The sequence below is a fragment of the Oryctolagus cuniculus genome, chromosome 3, assembly GCF_051225735.1.
Source record: "Oryctolagus cuniculus isolate XC-2025 breed Fujian yellow rabbit chromosome 3, ASM5122573v1, whole genome shotgun sequence".
Lineage (NCBI taxonomy): Eukaryota > Metazoa > Chordata > Mammalia > Lagomorpha > Leporidae > Oryctolagus > Oryctolagus cuniculus.
Genome location: NC_142869.1, coordinates 63,253,540 through 63,274,265, shown reverse-complemented (window position 1 = coordinate 63,274,265; position 20,726 = coordinate 63,253,540). Strand labels below are relative to the sequence as shown.

The window sequence follows — 20,726 nt, the reverse complement described above, 5'->3', positions numbered from 1 at the left end:
ACTATGGTCTGCATTATGTACATATATATTTGACCTCCAGAGTTTTTTCAGCACTAAATGATGAAAACAACTTCTGTCCTGATTCTGGCTTAATCTCCGAATCCTTGATTATATATTATATATTATACATATTGAGTATAACCCAATACACTGGGACTCAGCATCCTTTAACCTGTGAAATCTCATGGGTAATTATGATCCAGATTTCAAATCACCACACACATTAAAAATTCTTTTTCGTTTACTATCCGTGTTTAAAAAAATTACTGCAAGCAGGTAGCAGAGGATTACAATATAGTTGAATGCAAACATGATTTGTCTATATATATTGGTTAAAATGAAGCATTTATTCACTGGTATTTAGCTATAATGTTAGGAAACAGCCATCACACACACTCCAGTCTGGAATTTCAATAAATGTTTTTCACTGTCTATATGCAGGATTATTTTAAGCCCACTACATTTTAATGTTATTGCCACAGCTACAACAGACATCATCTACCAATTATGATAATGTTTTATTTACTTTATATACCAAGAAAAAGCCATTTGGTTAAAAGTATGTACTATATCTCAATTACATTCTAATATGATACTAGCTAATATCTTTTAGGTTAAAACCCAGAATAAATCAGTTAATAATCTTGATAAAATTTTAAGATGAAATAACCCTCCATTCTCAAATTTAAATAATTCATATTTTTAGATGTTGGTTGAGCTAACAATAGAAAAAACATAGCACATTCTAGGATAATGGGATTTTCCTTCCTCTAAGCAAAGAATTAAGCTTGTGTGTAGGTCAGTAACCTTCAGAAAGCAGACAGGAATAGAGTCTGGCATGTGATGGCTCTGGTTAGGCCACATTAAGCAGCTCTGGCAATCGCATTTACCATTGAGAGCTTTGCTATTTTTCTCCTCATCTACCCTTTCCCTTCCTTTTTTTTTTCTTACAGTTTATTAATTTATATTTATTTGAAAGGCAGAAAGACAAGAAGAGATTTTTCCATCCTCTGGCTTACTCCCCAAATGCCTGCAACAACCAGGGCTGGTAGAAACTCCCTTTGGTCTACCACATGGGTGACAGGAACCCAAGTACTTGGGCTGTCAGCAGCTGCCTCCCAGGTGCACTAGCAGGAAGCTGGATTGGAAACAGAGGTAGGACTGGATCTGAGACCTTCTGCTAGGGGATGCAAGCATCCCAAGTGGTGGCTCGACACGCTCTACCACAATGCTGGTCCCCAAATATTTCTTGAATGTTACTATATTCCTAGAACCAAAAGAGGCAGTAGAGATGGAGCAGTAAACAAAACATACTAAAAATCCTGCCCCAAGGGAGCGCACATTCTAGTTGATAGGCAGGATGTCAGCCTCCACAACACATGTGTTCTGACTGCTGGGGTTTGGGTTGCTCTTCTCCTTCCTCTGCTGTCAGCTGTCATCTCTGGCTAGCACCAAGTTGCTCCTTTTGATCTGGGTTACATGACAGGTCTTTTCCCTATGCATCTCTCTCTCAACAAAAATCCACGTCCCCAGAGCTGGCTCCCAAGCAGCTCATCACATGTCCATGGTGGATACGCTGCTTCTTGCCCTTCTGAGGAGTCCTCCTAGCCCTTCTCGATGTTTGGGATTTTCCTTTGTTGCCTTTCATTGTTCATGTGACTTAGTTTTCATGGCCTCATTCAATTATTAGGTTCAAAGGTTTCTATGCCTTTTTTCTCCCCCGGGAAACTGAATGCATTTACATGCAAATGAGATGCTTGGGAGAACAGCCACCACCGAGTGATATTATATACTAATATTACAATATAAAATATAATCCTTTTCTTTTTCCTGCTAATTCCCTGAATCTCTTTAGAAGCTTAAAAATGCAGCCACCAAAGCTTTCAAAAAGGAAGACCTACTTGACGAAGGCCTACTTTTTTTTTTTCCTACTTTCCTGGTTTTTGACCATGGCTAAAAACTTCCTGATGGGAGAATAGGGAGACAAGCAAGAATGCTGAAATGCAATTAAAAGAATGGTGGTGACCAAGGAGAAAAGGAATATCAAAAATTTATTCACACAGACTCATTGGATGTTGAAGCTTGGAGGGAGTCAGTCACCTTGAGTGCCAGTTAGAGATAAAACCCACACCAAAACCAGGTGTCTCAATTCTCACCAATTCACACATTTTTTTTTTCTGAAATCCTCCTGCGTATTTAACAAATGGGAAGAAATACTCATTTATTTGATCATAACAGGGCCACTGCCTCTTCCTCTCTAAAACTGAAATATCCAAATGCACCTTTGCCAACTCTCAATGACAATGACTAATTCTATAGAGGGAAGTCAAAAAAGGGCAGAGGGGCCAGGGCAACTCTAATTTTATGCACCAATAGGGCAAATATTTCTTTTCTTACCTTGAACTTGTCAACTTCAGCTTTTGAACATGTCGCATGGTATGATAGCACCTGATTCAGAAGAAAAGAAAAAGAACTTCAAAAACTAGACTTGATGATATTTTCTGAAATTCTACTGGCTTAAGAATAAGCTTTGCTTATGTATATGGCCTTGATACAATGGTGGATCTTAACATATGGCAAGAAATTTCTAATAGTCTATGACACAGATCATTTATTAACGGTTATTTTATATGCTTTTATATGTTTCTTTCTTTTCCTTTTTCCTCCTCCCTAGAACGTAGCTGTAAAGCTGTAAAAATCTGGTGTCTGTGAGGGGACAATCTGGGGTGTAAATGCAGCTGGGTGTGGATGGTAGAGCAGAAAGGGAAAGAGAAAGGCCCCCAACCTTGGGGCAAATAAATACATTTGCTTAAGCCAGTTAAGGCACACGTACACACATATGCACAGGCGTATTAATACCAGATCCATTCTTAATCTAGACAAATCTCAAACAAATAAGCTTAGGAAGTGCTAAATCCCTTTTCACCTACCAACCTCAGAGAGTCAGTTCAGCTCTGAAAGTAAAGTAACGTGTTTTATCATGTTAAAATCAGCATTTCCTATACCTAATTAGATTTGAACTCCCTTTTATGTAGACTAGTAATCTAGTAATGCATCACCTAATAACATATCGGCCAAGAACTTTAAGAAATGCTGACTTAGGACATGCACCAGCACTGTCCCTGGTGTTCGAACACAGTTTTTTGAGTTGGGCTGGCAGGGCTCCTGCCCTGCAGAGCCCTGGGAGTAATTTCCTTGGTCCTCATTTGTAAGATGGCATAATAACAGTAATCCACAGACACCTCACACAGTAATCTGTCCCTGAAAATCAGACGGTCCACTGAGACACTGATAGGAGGCCTGTTTTCCACAGTTTTAATCGGAAAAGATTATACTGCACTGGAAGATCGGCAACTTCCTAAAACTGAACTGAATTACAGGAAAAATTCATAAGTCTATATAAAACAAACATTATAGGTTAGGTTATAAATTGTTTATAACAATTTTATTATCATAATTAATATAATTGTTAACAAAACGTTTCTTTGAATTAAGTGATATCGTTTTCCATTTGTAAACACTTTCCTCATTGACTATTTTTTTCCATAGTTTTCTCAACAATTTTTTTTATCTTTGGAAAGGGACTCACAAAAATGTTGTACAAAGAGATAAGTATGTTCTTTGAGATTTGGTTGTTAAGAATGATGAGATTTTTCTACTTGGAAATGGGGATTTCTATAGGTTGGGTCTGTACTTAACAGAGTTCTTAGGAACATTAAATGCAATAAAACATGTTTAATACCTGGCACAAAAATAATCAACTTACACTTATTGTACTGATAGTCAATTAAAATTATATCATAAAAATATTTGGCAGAGTCTCATGTCATCATATTATTATATTCATTTTTCTTATTATTAAAAAGTATTTTCAATACAAACATAACTAAAAGGAGTTAAACTTTAATTTGGTAAACTTTAATTTGGCTGTCATATTCTTAGAATTTCTTACTGTTTACAAGTCTCTTTTTTCAGATCCAATATTCAAAATATATCTTTATTGTCCTTAAAACAAATTTGAAGAGTGATTCCTGGAGGCTGGGAGGGGTGGGTAGGGGTGATACAGTTTGGATAATGGCTATCCAATCAGAGTTATATTGAAGGAATAAGCTCCTGTTTTACAAGGCATAGTTGCATGACTATAGTTCAAAATAATCTATTATGTATTTTATGAGCATGTGCAGTAGGGGAGGTCCAGAGCTCTAATAATAAAGTAATGTCAAGGAAGAGGAAATGTTGTCTATCCTGATTAGACTAGTACACACTGTATACATGTATTGATTGTCACACTGTGGTCCATAATCACATATAGTTGGTGTTAGTAAAAAAAACACACCAACAAAATCTACCTAAATCATGCACCTCTTAAAAAATTCCACAAAAACTGAAGCTACAATTCAAAATCTCTGCCACCAGGTAAGGCTTAGCCAGGTTTCTAATATGTGAAGGACCCTTTGTCCCTCATTCTGCTCCCCCTGGTTTAATTCAACTTTTCCCATGTCCTTTATTATTTTAAAAAGCCATTAACTCTACTAAATTGAAATCAATTTGAATCAATGAAGCACGTAGTTATTATGGATTAAGACATTCTTCACATTCAAAATAAGTTTCTTTTGCTTATTACTAAGTTGTAGGAGTTCTTTGTATATTTTGGATTCAAGTCCTTTGACAAATGTCTATTTCATAAATACTACATCCCAGTTTGTAGCTTGCTTATATTTCATCTTTTAACGTATCTTAACAAACAGAGGTTTTAAGTTTGATGAAATATTTGCCATTTTTAAAAAAGATTTATTTATTTGAAAGGCAGGGTTACAAAGAGAGAGAGAGAGAGAGAGAGAGAGACCTTGCATCCACTGGATCACTCCCCAGATGACTGCAATGGACGGGGGTCCAATCTGAAGCCAGGATCCAGGAGCTTCTTTTGAGTCTCCTACATGGGTGGCAGGGGCTCAAGGACCTGGACGATCTTGCCCCTTCCGCTGCTTTCCCAGGCAGATCAGCAGGGAGATGGATCAGAAGTGGAGCAGTTGGGACTCAAACTGGGACCCATAGGCGTGCCAGTGTCGCAGGAGGCAGCTTTATCCACTATCCCAAAACGCTGGCCCCTAATTTGTCAATTTTTAAAATTGCTTTTGCTTCATGTACCATTTCTATGAAATTTTCCCTATCTCCAAATTATAAATACATATCTTATGCTGTTTTCTAGAAGATTGAAATCTGAAAGTTTTCTCTTTTGTTTTTAAGTGTATGATTAGTCAGAAATTAAATCCATATATATAGTGTAAGATTAAGGCCTAATGAAAACAAATGCCTTGGTTGCTTTTGATTTCTATAGCTTGGAGTCAAAGCCCTGGGGAGTTTATCCTGAGGATTTAAGCCTCTCTGCTGCCTCATTTATTCAGTGTTTAGGAATCTATTCATCCTATCTAACTATACAAAGTTAATGTTAAAGGAGTTTTGATTTTGTCTTTTAAAAATGACTTATTTAGTTGAAAGACAGACAGATCTGGGTCCTGGTGGGGGAGACAGAGAGATCTCCCATCTGGTGGTTCACTACCCAAATGCCCCCAAGTGCCAGGATTGCACTAGGCCAAAGTCAAGAGTCAGAAACTAAATCCAGGTGTCCCAGGTGCATGGCAGGAACCTAACTACCTGAAATGCCTCGGAAGGTGTGCATTAGCAGGATGCTGGAATTGGAAGCAGAGCTGGGACTTGAACCCAGGCACTCTGATATAGGATATACATTTCCAAGTGGTATCTTAACTGCTACGCCAAATACCCATCCCTGGTTTTAGTGTTTGAATTTTCTTCTGTGAGTTCCTGTTTCTTTTTTGTAGGACTCAGAACCAGGAAGGGAGCAGGGAGTAGAAGTGTGGCCTGGCTGAATAATCTCTGGATCACTAGCCTCATGGGGATGAGGACAGATGAGTCATCACCAGCTAATAAGAGTACATTGTTCTGCAGGAATGTGCCCTTTTGGAAAATCACAGTCTGGGAGGATGGTAGCACTGTCCCCTCAAAGAATAGCTGGAAAAATGAATATGCTTGAGGAGCAGATTCCTTAAGACAAGGAGATCTCTGACTCTTGCTAAATAATACTTTAATTTTCTCTTCCCAGGCATTTCTTGGTCCTAAAGCATTTCCTAAGATGCATTCAGCAAGGTGATGGTGCCTTACTGCCCCAGTTTACCTCCAGCGTTTGCTTTATTCACAGAGCACAACCATGAGAACCTGGTAACATCTGTACTCCTTTCATGCTATCAAATTAGCCACTGTGCGATTCTGACTAGATATAAATATGCATTAGTGATTTTGCTTTGTGCCCAGCTTCTTCTTGTTGAAAAGACTGATCAAATGTGATTGCTCACTAATTTTAACAAGCTCCTACACATGCTATTGAGGTCACACAGGACTTCATCATTGATCATGTCCTCTTTACTATTCAATCTTGATCATTTTTGGTTCTGCTCTCATCATTCCACTGAAACAGCTTATGTCAAGGTTCTTTTTCTTTTTTACAAAATCCAGTGACAAATCTGCAATGCCTTTTGTAGCAAAACTGAACCAAGTGGACTGCTCCTCCTGTTTTGACAAGTTCTTCACTTGGCTTTCATGGCTCCATACTTGCTATGGTTTGGATGTGGTTTGTTCCTCCCCAGAGGTTCATGTGTTGGAAGCTGGGCCCCGAGTGTGGCATATTTGGAGGTACTGGAACTTCTTTTATGTTTTTTTTACAGGCAGAGTTAGACAGTGAGAGAGAGAGAGAGAGAGAGAGAGGGGGAAAGGTCTTCCTTCCGTTGGTTCACCCCCCAAATGGCTGCTACGGCCGGCGCACTGCACCGATTCGAAGCCAAGAGCCAGGTGCTTCCTCCTGGTCTCCCATGCAGGTGGAGGGCCCACGCACTTGGGTCATCCTCCACTGCCTTCCCGGGCCACAGCAGAGAGCTGGACTGGAAGAGGAGCAACCAGGACAGAATCTGGCGCCCCAACCGGGACTAGAACCTGGGGTGCCAGCGCCGCAGGTGGAGGATTAGGCCAGTGAGCCGCAGCACCGGCCAGTACTGGAGCTTTTAAGAGGTGGGGTCTAGTGGAAGGTAATTAGGACATGGGGGAATTGCCTTTGGAAGGGATTAATGTAGATATTGTGAGACTGGATTAGTTCTAGTGAAAATGGATTGTTCTAAGGGAACCTGGTACATATCCCAAGTCTTTCTTCCGCACTTGACACTAGCCCCTTCAGCAATGCTCTCCCGTCATCATGATGTCATCTCTGTGTGGTAATATAGCCAGCAGGTCTTCATTACAGCCAAGAAGATGCCCACTAAATGCTGTTCAACTATGTGCTAAATGAACCTTTTTTTCTTTATAAAATTATCAGCCTCAGATATATCATTTCATAATACCAACACTATTTTGCTTCTTACCCTATTTCTCTGGCTATTCTTTACCTGTTTTCTTTGTTGGCTCACTTATCTTAACTTTAAGTGTAGAAATTTTCTAGGGTCAGTCTTTTGTTCAGTGATATCATCTATTCCTGTAGCTTTATACACCACCTACATATTAACAACTTCCAAATTTAGTCATAAACTTTCATTTATCTTCAAATTCATACATCCAACTGCCTACGTTACTAGTTGCTACTTGATTGGATCATTAGCATCTTAAATTTGACATGTCTAAATATATGTGTTGATTTTCCCACATGTGGTTAGCAGATAAGGCCCTCACAATGTCCATGTCTAATTCACGGAATCTGTGAATCTGTTACATTACACAGCAAGGAGTAACCATAACTGCACATGGACTATACCACAAATGGGATGATCTGAGGGGATTTTATAAGTGTAAGAAGGAGGCAGGAGAATCAGAATTGGTGATGCAACATGAGAAACCAGTTATCCAGTCATTGCCAACACTGAAGATAGAAGGGGCCATGAGTCAAGGATGCAGGTGTGCTCTTGAAGCCAGAAAAGGCAAGGACATGAATTGTCCCTTTGAACCTACAGAAAAACAAAGCCTTGCCTACCCCTTGATTTTAGCCCATTTTAGACTCTGATTCCCCCAAATTGTGAAATAACAAGTGTGTATTGTTTTAATCAACTAAAGTGGTGGTCATTTGTTACAATAGCAATAGGAAACTGACAGACCACCCAAACTGTTTCTCTCCCAGCCTTCCCCAATTCGGTAAATGGCACTCCATGCAATCAGTTGTTTAAACTAGAAATATGAAGACTAGCCTTGATTTTCTTCCTTAATTTTCTCACAATTAATCATTCAGAAGGACACATCATTTCCACTCCCATATTTTAACCTTTTTTCACCATCATGATTGCTATACAAGTCCAGTCCAACATTGTTTTCACCTGGTCTCCAGCAATGATCCCTCCGTTTTTATTCTAGCTCCCTCCAATCTCTTTGGCATATGTCAGCCAGAGGGATCCCACAAAGCAGAAACCAGATCATGCCATCCCCATGCTGAAACCCCATCAAGGGCTTTCAGTGGTCTCTGAGATTAAATCAAGTCTCAGACAGTGACCTGAGTGGTCCTGTACCACCTGGCCACTGGCCTTCTCTCAACCACACTTACTGCTTCTGTGCCCTCTTCTTCACATTCTAGCCACCCTCTCACTTCTCTTTGATTCTTCTATATGCCAATTTCTTTGCTACATTGGAGCCTCCTCCACCCTCATCACCTGGCTGGTATCATCTTCAAAAATTAGAAATTAGGTTCAATGTCATATCTCCATGAAGTTTTCCCAGCAGCCATGAGAACCCCATCCCCACCCTTCTCTCCCTTCTCTCTCTCTCTCTCTCTCTCTCTCACACACACACACAAACACACACACACAAATATACACACACAGAGTCTTCTCTGGGTTAACAGACTCTTTCCTTCACACCTGTCATCATTTCAACAGAAGTTATTTATCAGCTGGTTCACTGCCAGCTTCACCTATAGGCACCATGAGGGCACGGACTTGGTCTACTTTTGGTCATCAATGTCTAAACTAAGCTTGGGAGTATGCTTGATTCTTAGTTGGAACTCAATATACTTGGTGAAGCAAAGAATAAAAAGGAAAATGATCTTATATGAAAAAAAATAAAAAAACCAGAATCTGGGGGACAATGTACTGTAGAAGGTAAAGTCCCCACCTGCAATGCCAGTATCCCATGGCCACTGGTTCATGTCCTGCTGTTCCACTTATCCAGCTCCCTGCTTATGCACCTGGGAAAGCAGTGGAAGATGGCCCAAGTGATTGGGCCCCTGCCACCTACGTGGGAGACCTGGAAGAAGCTCCTGGCTCCTGACTTTGGCCTTGCCCAGCTCTGGCTGTTGTGGCTATTTGGGGAGTGAACCAGTGGATGTAAGATTTATCTCTCCTCTATCTCTGTCTTGCAAACAAATAAATAAATCTTTTTAAAAAAGATGCTCTTTCTTTCCAACATGGCTCATTGCTTCTATGATTACTGAACAGAATGGGCATCTTTTCCTCAATGAAATCACAATATGTCTTAGATGTCAGCATAAACTGAGCAGAGTCAGTAAGGTTGCCAGGTTAAGCAAAAAAAAAAAAAAAAAAAAAAAACACAGCATGCACAGTTTAATGGGAATTTTAGATGAGCGATAAACACTTGTACTATTTGGGACATATTTACACTAAAAATGTGACATCATTTATCTGGATGTCCTGTGCTTTATCTGGCACGCTACTTTTACTTGCTCTAAATTATGAAGACTGGTGGTAAATCTGGAGAATGCTAAACCATCCTACAAGACACTCATGTTTTTCTCTTCACTGCCAGCCCATATCTCCCAGTGACTTTTCCTCTATAATATTTAATCTGGAAAGTTAACAAATGTCTCAAGTAAGGAATGTTTTCAGCAATGCTATTGTTATGAGATGAACTGAGCTTCCCTCCCCTCCAAATTCATTTGCTTAATTCCTAACCTTCAGAACCTCAGAATGTGGCTGTATTTGGAGCTAGGATCTTTACAGGGATAATTGAGGTAAAATGAGGTCATATGGGTGGGCCCTGCCTAATCCAGAATGAGCAGTGTCCTTGTGGTGAGAAGAGATTAGGACATGGACGGCACACAAAGAAGTGACCATGTAAGGACACAGCAAGAAGATGGCCATCTAAAAGCAATGAGAGAAGCATCTGAAGAAACCAAGACTTCTGACATCTCAGTATTGGACTTCTAGTCTCCATAACTGTGAGGAGAGAAATATCTCTTCTATAAGGCACCCAGTTTGTGGTATTTGGTTATAATATAGCAGTACTAGCAAACTAACTGTGCTAATAATCCCACTAACCTAAGATCTGTGACTGAATTATTGATATCGTAAGAGGAACTATAACAGCAGTAACTCCTGATTATGTTTAGCATAGACAAACAAAATACAATCTTTACTGTTTATATATATATGTGTGTGTGTGTATGTGTATTATATGTATATGTAATATTGCTTGGCATAGCTAATGATTAAAAATCAGACAATCTTCTATAGTTAAGAATAAAACAATAAACTAATCATATTTTGAAACCACTTTGTCAAAATGTCTTGGACAAGTTAAAGTTTCCTCCACAATTCCAGATGACACTAATTTTATACATTATTTGAATTTCCTGAGCTTTCTGTTTGATAACAAGCATCCAGGTAACCATAAATTTTTGGATAATAATATCTTTGATCAGGTAAAATAGCTTTAATTGAATGTGTCATAATAGTTTTGAAGAAAAGCATTTGCAAACTGTAATTATTTATACTCATATTCTTCCTCTATAAGAAACTTTGTTAGGTTCTGAGAGTTTAGTCATAACATACACACCAGTTAATTTCTTTGACAGCTAAATAAAATTTGTATAAGGCTTTCATACAAAAGTAAACAGTTAACTCACAGAACACTTGACAAACATTAAACTTTCACAAGGAAATTTCTATACCAGATAGATTTATCTTTTGTGTTGGTATTAACTTAGGAAATATTTCAAAGTTATAATGAGTGACTCAGTTTTGTTGGTGAGATCTAGCTTTAAAATATTTACGGTTTCTAAAATAAATCTCTATTTGTAAAGCAATACCAACTTGAATTAACTTTTGGATTGAACTTGGTCCTAGCAAAACACAACAAAACAAAGCAGTAAGATAAAGCGATTATCAGACTCGGGAAAGACAGAAGAAAGATATCATGGTTTTGTGTCAAGTATGCACAGCAGGAAAAGACAACTAACTGTATTTCAAAAGAAAAACCATGAGCAGAGCTATGAAACAGAACCCTTGTATCGAACTTTGCTGTCAGCCATATGTAGTTCAAGAGTACAGCCACTTGCTTGTCTTGCAATCCCAGGAACTGGCCCTGAGTAGTTGAGGGCAGATATCCCACACCAATCATTTTGAATGTTAATTTATTATGGATCTGGTTAGCCATTTGCTTCTGAAATGAGAAATGGACCATTTCAGAAACTGGTGGAGAGGAGAACATAAAGAGCTCCTTGAGGGCCCAGACTGACTGTCTCAGGCAGAAAAGGGCTACATGGATATTTACTGATATGTTTAAGGCTCTGGTGGCAAAGTGCCACTTGGTGACACTTGGAAAATAAACTGACATAAGATTGAAGCCAAGCTGATCTGAAGTAGAATTCCAAATAATTTATACTGATGAGTTCCAAAGAAATAAAGAACTTTTGCTATCAGCACTATTAATCTAGCAAAACAACAAACAAAAAACCCACAAGGCATGTAAAGCCATTTCACTTGGCATGGCCTGACTGAAGTGTCTTCTAGTTGTGTAAAGAGTCATCATCTTAGCAAGATGATGAAAATGACAACTGGTACCTAATGCACTTGCCAGAGGATAACAACAGTGCAACTACATCCAAATTATTATCTACAACAGATTAAGAAGAACATACATCCTTTGACAAGTCTATTAGAGATGCAGTGTACCTTCTCCTTGACTCCAGGTGGAATCTGTGACTGCTTCACCAATGACATAATATATGAGTGTGCTGCTATGCCAGTAGGGCTGAACCTAGGGCATGAGAGACCAGAAGCTTCTACATCCTTGTTCCTGAAAATTTCTGTTATAGCCACAAATCACTGTGTATGATGTTCATTGACCTCATTGAGAAAACCGAATGATAAAACACTGAGTGGAGGGCACCACGAAGCCATACATGTGACTGAGTGAAGACACCAGTCTGAAAGGGATCCTCTAGTCCCAAGCATCCCAACTGATACCACATAAACCAGATAAACCACTTATCCTAGTTCTTCTGGAATTCCTGGCCCATAACATCATGTGCAAATAAAACAGCTCAGTGTTTTAAGCCACAAAACTTCCAGATAATTAAGGGCAAAAAAACAAATAACAGGTCACCAACATTCAACTGAGACTTGCCACCCTAGCCATTCACAGATTTTCCTAAGTAAGTATCAACTTAAGCTTCCTTGACTTTGAGAATCTCCACTTCTAACCCAGATTCCAGTTAATATTCATCCTGGGAGGAAGAATTGATGACTCAAGTATTTGGGTATCTGCCACTCATGTGGGAGACCCAGATTGAGTTCCTGATTCCTGAATTCTGCTTTTGTCCAGCCCTGGCTGATGTGTGCATTTGGAGAGTTAACCAGTGGGTAGGAGCTCTTTCTGTTCCTCTGCCTCTTATAAATAAATAAATAAATAAATAAATAAATAAATAATTTTTAAAAATGGAAACACAAAACTGCTATGAAATTAGTTTCTGTGAATATCATTTAAGAGCCCCTTCACTTTGGAAAGCCATCTGAATAAGACACTGTTTAAAATTACATAATTGCACAAGTCACTTATACCATGATACTTTTCCTGACATAGAAATCAGCTTTCATCCTTTGAATTGTTATTGGCTTGCAGTATAACCTTGTCATTTGGTCATCTACAGTGGTCAGTACTAGTATTTGATTTTGTTTATGTGGGTTTATTGTTTTATGGATTATCTATAGTAATTCTTAAAGCAGATTTGTGGTGGAATGAGAAGGCCAGGCCAAGATGGCTGCTGGCAACGGAAACTGCCTGGCAACAGGCTGTGATTGGATGGCTTCGGAAACCACATGACAACAGAGCCTGACTGGCAACAGGCTGTGATTGGATGGCTTCAGAAACTGCCTGGCAACAGGCTGTGATTGGTTAGGGCATAAACCTCCCCTTGACCAAATTGGCTGCCTTGGCTACATACGCTGCTGTACCAACTGAAATAAATGAGTCTGCAGGCTGCTTGCCTCTGGCCTGCTTTCACCTGGCTCCTGGGATCTGTGTGGTGACTCTGCGCCTCTTGCCCCCACCATGCTCCTCCTCTCAGAACAAATCCACCTCAACATGGATTATCTATGGTAATTCCTAAGGCAAACTATTTTCCTTTATTCAATAATGTTGTTTTCTTACTTTGTCACCACTTAATATGCCCACACTGGTAAGCAGTCTAGCTTGGTTTTTGGGTGTAGGGTTTTGGTAATGGGCTGCCTGGAGTCCATAATCCTGGCTCCACCAGCCCTGTACATTGGCCAAATTAACTCTCAGCTTCCTTATTGGTAGAAGATAAGAAATAACTATATTTTCCAATCACATTTCACTAGCCAGAGCAAGTTATAAGAGTTCCATCCAACTGCAAGGGATTGAGAAAGTATCATCCTGACATGCACTCAGGATTACCACGTAATAAGCTCTAATGGTTGGCACAATGTGTTGGGCAATCAGATAGTAAGTTTGTAAATAGTAAATATTAGAATTGTGTTTAAAACCAGAGCACATGAGCCCAGAGTATGAACTCTAATATATTAGTGGTAGTTTATTCAACTTTGTCTGTTTCCTGATTTTCTTCTGTGTTTCAGCTTTGTAGATAGAGTTTCCAAATAAATGAATCATGGTATATACTTATTAAATATTACTTAATTTTAATACATGTTAAAATAAAAGAGTATATCAAAAATGGATGAAAAGTAGAATTAAAAGGTAAGCTTATTTTGTTGTAAAAATTTTTGAAATCCATGCATAATTTTCTCATAATGCAAATTTTGAAATTTTTTAAATTTATAAATCAAAAATTGTGAGGTAGTAATACAAAGAGTTCCCATATACCCTTCACCCCACCTCCTCTATTATTAACATCTCATATTAGCATATTTGTCAAAATTAATGAACTACATTCATTTTTTTCTTAATTGTTTTAATCCAAACTCTATATTTCCCTCTCATTCCTCTCAGCTTCTAGTTATTGACATTCTGTGTTCAATTGTGTTTGTGTTTTACATTTTACCTCCCACATAGAAGGGAGGATAGGTGGTATTTGTCTCTCAGTGTCCAACTGATTTCATTCAACATGATGCCCTCCAGTTCCATCAATTTTGTTGCAAAATTACAGTATGTCATTTGTTTTTATGGCTGATTAATATTCCATTGTGTGTGTGTGTGTGTGTGTGTGTGTGTATCTCCCATTTTCTTTACCCATTCATCTAATTATGAATTAGATGGTTGATTCTGTATTTTGGCTACAGTGAACAGTGCTGCTATAAACATGGTGGAACAGGTATCCCTTTGATACGATCAGTTTATATCTTTTGGGCATATACACAGCAGTGGGACTGCCAGATCATATAGCATCTCCATTTCCAGTTTTTTAAAAAATTTCCACACTATTGTCCACAGTGGATGCATTGATTTACATCCCCACCAACAGCAAGTAAGAGTTTCTCCTTTCTCCACATCCTCACCAATATTTGTTACTACTCCCTGTCTTTTTAGTAATAGCTGTTCTGTTAGGGTGAGGTGATATTCATGAACATTTTAAGACCCTACATATGAAGGATTTTCATACTTTTTGCATCAAAATAAACTTATCTTTTAATTCCCTTTTTTCATGAACTTTTCAAGCACCATTATACAGCATGATCATTAAATATTGCTGCTTTGACTGAACACACTTTGATACCTAAAAGAGAAAATTATTATAAGTGAAGGATAATGATTGACTTATTTCTGTTACATAAGTTTCAGGAAGTGCTTAGTTATTAATTTCAATCATTTCAATGTTATTGAAATGAAAGAAATAGCCTAATTTCTTTGAAATAGTTGCATGTGGTTATGATTCTTCTCATTTCCCCAAGTTTTTAGTAGTCTCTCATAAAGGATCTCCACCATTAACACTTAAATTAAAAATGGTTGTATGATTAATTCTTAGTGTGATTCAATCTGATTCTATACAGATGCATATTGGACTATAATTTATAACTTTAAAAATAAGTGTTCTATTACCACAATTGCGTTACTCCTCACATTGTTTGAAAGTGAAGCTGTTTTTCTTAATCATGTAGGTTATTAAATGTATTAATGTTTCAAAAATGTTTTTCTAATGAACTCCTTGCTTGCTTGATTTCCTTGTTTGTTATTAAGAACAGAAAGAACATGGCATTCTTTGAATCAATTGAGCAACTTGGTTTCATTACTGCTGTTTCTAAAACAACAATAATATGTGCCAGGCCTTTCAAAGCTATAATTTGTATACAGTCATGCATGCTTAATGACGGGGATATGTTTTGACAAATGCCCTAGCTGGTTCCTTTTATTTTTCAGGTCACAGCTTAAATACCATCTCCCTAGAGAAGCCATCCCTAACCAACTTTTCTGACACTTCTCCACCCTCTTCCCACCCAACCCCCTTCTGTCTTTCAGCATTTTGCTCTTGACTTAGTAACAATTATTTTATACGTTTGCTTACTTAATGTCTGTCTCTGCTGCTGAAACAGAAGTTCCATCAAGATGCAGACCATGCGCACATTCAAATAAAGAGCTTGGAACAAATTAAGTCCTCAATAAAGATTTCTTGTGAAGATTTATTTATTTGTTTGAAAGAGAGTTACAGGGGGAGGGGAGGGAGAGGGAGAAGGGGAGAGAGAGTGAGAGAGAAAGAGAGCGAGCGAGCAAGCTTTCATCTGCCGGTTCACTCTCAAATGGCCATAACAGCCTGGACTGGGCCTGGCCAAGGCCTGGAGCTAGGTTTCTTCATTCAGGTCTCCCACATGGGTAGCAGGGGCCCAAACACCGGGCCATCGTGTGATACTTTTCCCAGGCTACAAGCAGGGAGCTGGATTGTAAGTAGAGCAGTTGGAATCAAACTGATACCCATATGGGATTTCAGCATCGTTGGCACTGGGTTTATCTGCTATTCCACAATATTGCTGTCTTCAATAAATATTCTTGATTGTCTGATTTGTGACCAAGACACACCAAACCATATTATCCTAATTGACTTCCTCAAATCAAATCTGACCTCCCTGCCCACCAACTTGGGCCCAGAAACAGGGAAAGCATTTAGGGAATGAAAAGTAGCCTTGATATGGTAAAAGAGCAGTGTGAGGAAGGTAGGGTGCCCTGAGATTAACTGGGAGGGTTGCAGTGGTGCCAGGTCAGAGTGGGACTTGGAGGCTGATGGAAGAGTTTACTGCATTGGGCTAGCACTGTGTTATAATGGGTAAAGTCGCTGCCCGCAACACCAGCATCCCATGTTGGTGCTGGTTCAAGTCCCAGCGGCTCCACTTCTGATCCAGCTCCCTGCTAATGTGCCTGGTAAAGCAGCAGGAGATAGCTCAAGTGTTTGGGCCCCTGCCACCCATGTGGGAGACCTAGGAGAAGCTCCTGGCTCCTGGCTTCAGATCAGTCCAGCTCTGGCCATTGGGATCATTTGGAAGCGAGCCAGCAAATGGAATCAATCAATCTCTCTCTCTCTCTCTCTCTCCACCTTTCAAACAAATAAATATATATTTTTAAAGATTTATTTTATTTATTTGAAAGACAGAGTTACAGAGAGAGGTAGAGACAGAGAGAGAGGTCTTCCATCCACTGGCTGCAATGGCTGGAGCTGCGCCGATCTGAAGCCAGGAGCCAGGAGCTTCTTCTGGGTCTCCCACGCGGGTGCAGGGGCCCAAGGATTTGGGCCATATTCTACTGCTTCCCAGGCCATAGCAGAGAGCTGGATCAGAAGAGGAGCAGCCGGGACTAGAACCGGCATTGATATGGGATGCTGGTGCTTCAGGCCAGGGCGTTAACCTGCTGTGCCACAGCGCCAGCCCCTAATAAATATTTTTTTAAAAGTACCTTAAAGAATAATCTGACTTCCTATATAATAATAAAAAAAGATTTTATTGCAGTCAATGGGAAGCCACTGAAAGATTTTAGGCAAGAGACTGACATGATCTGCTTGGTTTTCTGGTCCCTGGAAGCTCCTGTGTGCTTCTCTCCAAATACATTCTACCTTTTGACTTTTGGGGTCTTCATTCCCTTTGTGTATTTTGTATGCATTCTAGAATTTATGTAAACATATTCTCATTACATGTAGACCATTCCTCTGGCTACTTCGTGAGGATGAACTGTCAGTGAGCAAGAGCGGATGTGGGAGGAAGAACAATAGCTGGACTAGGAAGGTAGAAGTGGAGTTTAAGAGGGAGGAGAGAACTTCCACTTTGCTTATGGCCCTGTCTAAGTACTGACAGAGTTTGTGGATTCAAAAGGCTTGTGTAGCCTAGGCAGCTCATGTCAAGAGCCTTGGGTGATCACTGATGTCATACATAGGACTGATTATTGTTAAATTAACAACAGGAATCACTGTGCACTAACTTCCCATGCAGGACCTCTCTCAATGAGTTTTACTATGAGAGTTAACAGTAAAAATTGTTCTCAAAGATTTACTTCACTTTAGTGTGCTAAATGGAGGATATTCTTATAAGTTTTAGATATGCCTAAGTGTTCAACTCCATTGCTTGTTTCCTTTGGTGCTTCTACAATTAATGATAAAACTTGTTCTCAAAGAAAAAAGAAGAAAGTCTATTATTGCAAAAAATTAAAAGAATAAGAAAGGAAGTAGGAGAAAAGGTGGTAGGGAGGGAGGGAGGGAGGGTAGGGTGGGAAGTGTCATTATGTTCTTAAAACTGTATGTATCAGATACATGTAATTTATTCCATTTATATAAATAAAAAATGTAGATAATTAAAAAAAAGAAGTGGAGTTCAAGATCTGCAGAGACAATGCACAGGGACCTCCCACCCAGGAGGAAAGGGCCAGAGCTGCAGCAACACTCAGCCCAGAGTTGCAGGCCCTGCTGGGGGAGAAATACATCAGGAGTCCATGAAAACAAAGTGGGTATCAAAAGGCATGAAAAGCCTACATTCAAACAAACTGGACCCACAAATATGAGAGGCTGTTTCTCTTTGCATGTGTGAGTACCTGCACCCTGTTACCTCTACGGCTATGATGCATGGGGCAAGGCAGCTGACTTATTCCAGAATCCGGTAGAAGGCAGGGTAGGGACTGGAGCACTTGCGGTTCATAGCTTGGCAGGACTGAAGATGTGCATGGTGAATTTCATTACCTGAATCTGAGGCAGCGTTAAGAAACACGAAGACTTCAAAGATTTCTCAGTCAACAATTATTTCAGTATCAACTATGCTTTAGGAACTATTCTAGAAGCTGGGATGTACCAGTGAACAAAGAGACAAAAATCCCTGCCAACATTGAACTTACAATCTAGAATGGGAAAACAGAAAAGGAACGTTCGATAAGTACAAAAGCTAAGGTGTCAAATGATGAATTCTATGGAGAGAAACAAAACAGGGAAGGGAGGTTGGCACGTGGTGGAAAGAGGCACTGTAAATTTAAATAGGGTTTCTGGAAAGGTGGAACTGAATAGCATAAGGGGAGACCTGAAGCTGCAGAGGGAGAAGTCACATGGATATCAGGGGAGAGAGGTGCAAGTTGCAAGTGCAAAGGCACGCAGCAGGGATAGGTCCAGCTTGTTTATTAGAGGAAGAGCAAGGAAGAAGACAAGATGGAGTGAGTAAGGGGAAAAGTAACAGGCCAGAGAGGGCCGGCGATTTGATCCTGGAGGTTTCCAAAGAGTTTTTTTTTTTTTTGACAGGCAGAGTGGACAGTGAGAGAGAGAGACAGAGAGAAAGGTCTTCCTTTGCCGTTGGTTCACCCTCCAATGGCCACCGCGGCCGGCACACCGCGCTGATCTGATGGCAGAAGCCAGGAGCCAGGTGCTTTTCCTGGTCTCCCATGGGGTGCAGGGCCCAAGCACCTGGGCCATCCTCCACTGCACTCCCTGGCCACAGCAGAGGGCTGGCCTGGAAGAGGGGCAACCGGGACAGAATCCGGCGCCCCGACCGGGACTAGAACCTGGTGTGCCGGTGCTGCTAGGCGGAGGATTAGCCTAGTGAGCCGCGGCGCCGGCAAAGAGTTTTAATTAAAGCAAGTGAGTGCAGGCAATTGCTGGGGAGAAGAAAAGTTTCCCAGAGGCAGGTCTGTCCAGTTGAGCCAAGTGAATTCACTCAACTAAGGAGTCTTTTTGCTGTTGTTTTTGTTTGTTTGTTTGTTTGTTTTTATAATAAAGAAATAAGAGCTGATTCTCACTTAGATCTGCCAAGCTCAGTGCTGCTGTTAACTATACAGAATTATGCAAGATGGATCTTTTCTTTGGGCCAGTCTCATTCCTTGGTAACCTGGGCATGAATCGTACTCCATCACAGCCCACAAACCTACTGTTCATTGTCCAGGTTATCTGCTTGACATTTTGGCCTTCATGTTACTTCATTAGGTAGAATGAATTTATTCATGGATAGGTAGTGGAATGCAAGGTTTAGAGATGGGATCAAACCTGAAGTTTCTGGGCAATGGGACACACTTTTTGAAACAGATGCATTAAAATAATTGAGTTTGAAAATGTATTTATGCTCATTACCTGATGATGTTCAAGGATAAGGAAAGGGCAAAACCAGGTAAATATATCTCCTGTGATAATGTTCTGGTTGTCTCTTGTTTGCTTCCTTTGTAAGAGCAGGTGTTCTGGTTATGAAGTGATGATTTTCTACTTGGGCTTAGCTGCTAGAGTTTATCAGCATATTTGAGCTTCATACTTCAGGGATGTAGAAGGAAATGGTGGGGATTTCATTTTCTTTTTTTTTTTTCATTTTCAATTATCTTTATATACAGAAGATCAATTTAGTATATATTAAGTAAAGATTTCAACAGTTTGCACCCACACAGAAACACAAAGTGTAAAATACTGTTTGAGAACTAGTTATAGCATTAAATCACAATGAACTGCACAATAAGGACAGAGATCCTACATGAGGAGTAAGTGCACAGTGACTCCTGTTGTTAACTTAACAAATTGACACTCTTGTTTATGGCCTCAGTAATCACCCTAGGCTCTAGTTATGAGTTGCCAAGGCTATGGAAGCCTTTTGAGTTCCCCAACTCTGATCTTATTTAGACAAGGTCATAGTCAAAGTGGAAGTTCTCTCCTCCCTTCAGAGAAAGGTACCTTGTTCTTTGATGACCTGCTCTAGGGAAAGCTTTCAAAACCAAAAAAGGGGAAGTCCTCATAAGCTATCTTGGAACCAAGACCACTGATTAGAATGACTTGTTGTAGATGGCGATGTTAACTCATTGGTAGACACAGCGTGGTTAGGCAAGTGTCCTTGTGCAACTCATTCCTCTGGAGTACAGCAATTGACTTATCTGGACTACCACAACTTTGGGGAATTCTTTGCATAATTTCCGTCCTAGTTCCTTTTCTTTTGTTATAACAAAATAACCAAGACTCTGTACTTTATAAGAAAAGAGGTTTTTTAGCTCACAGTGTTGGAGGCTCAAGGGCATGGCACAGGCATTGGTCTGAGTCTGGTGAA

At 39.7% G+C, this 20,726-nt stretch overlaps 1 protein-coding gene across 1 annotated transcript in view; it reads right to left on the bottom strand.

Annotated features, from left to right (window-relative positions):
• PDE11A (phosphodiesterase 11A) overlaps positions 1–20,726 on the bottom strand; it is a 451,047-nt gene that overhangs the window by 162,209 nt on the left and 268,112 nt on the right. Inside the window, exon 10 of the mRNA XM_051849397.3 lies at positions 2,398–2,448. Coding sequence (XP_051705357.2) covers positions 2,398–2,448 — 51 coding nt within the window. The remainder of the gene's footprint in view (positions 1–2,397; positions 2,449–20,726) is intronic.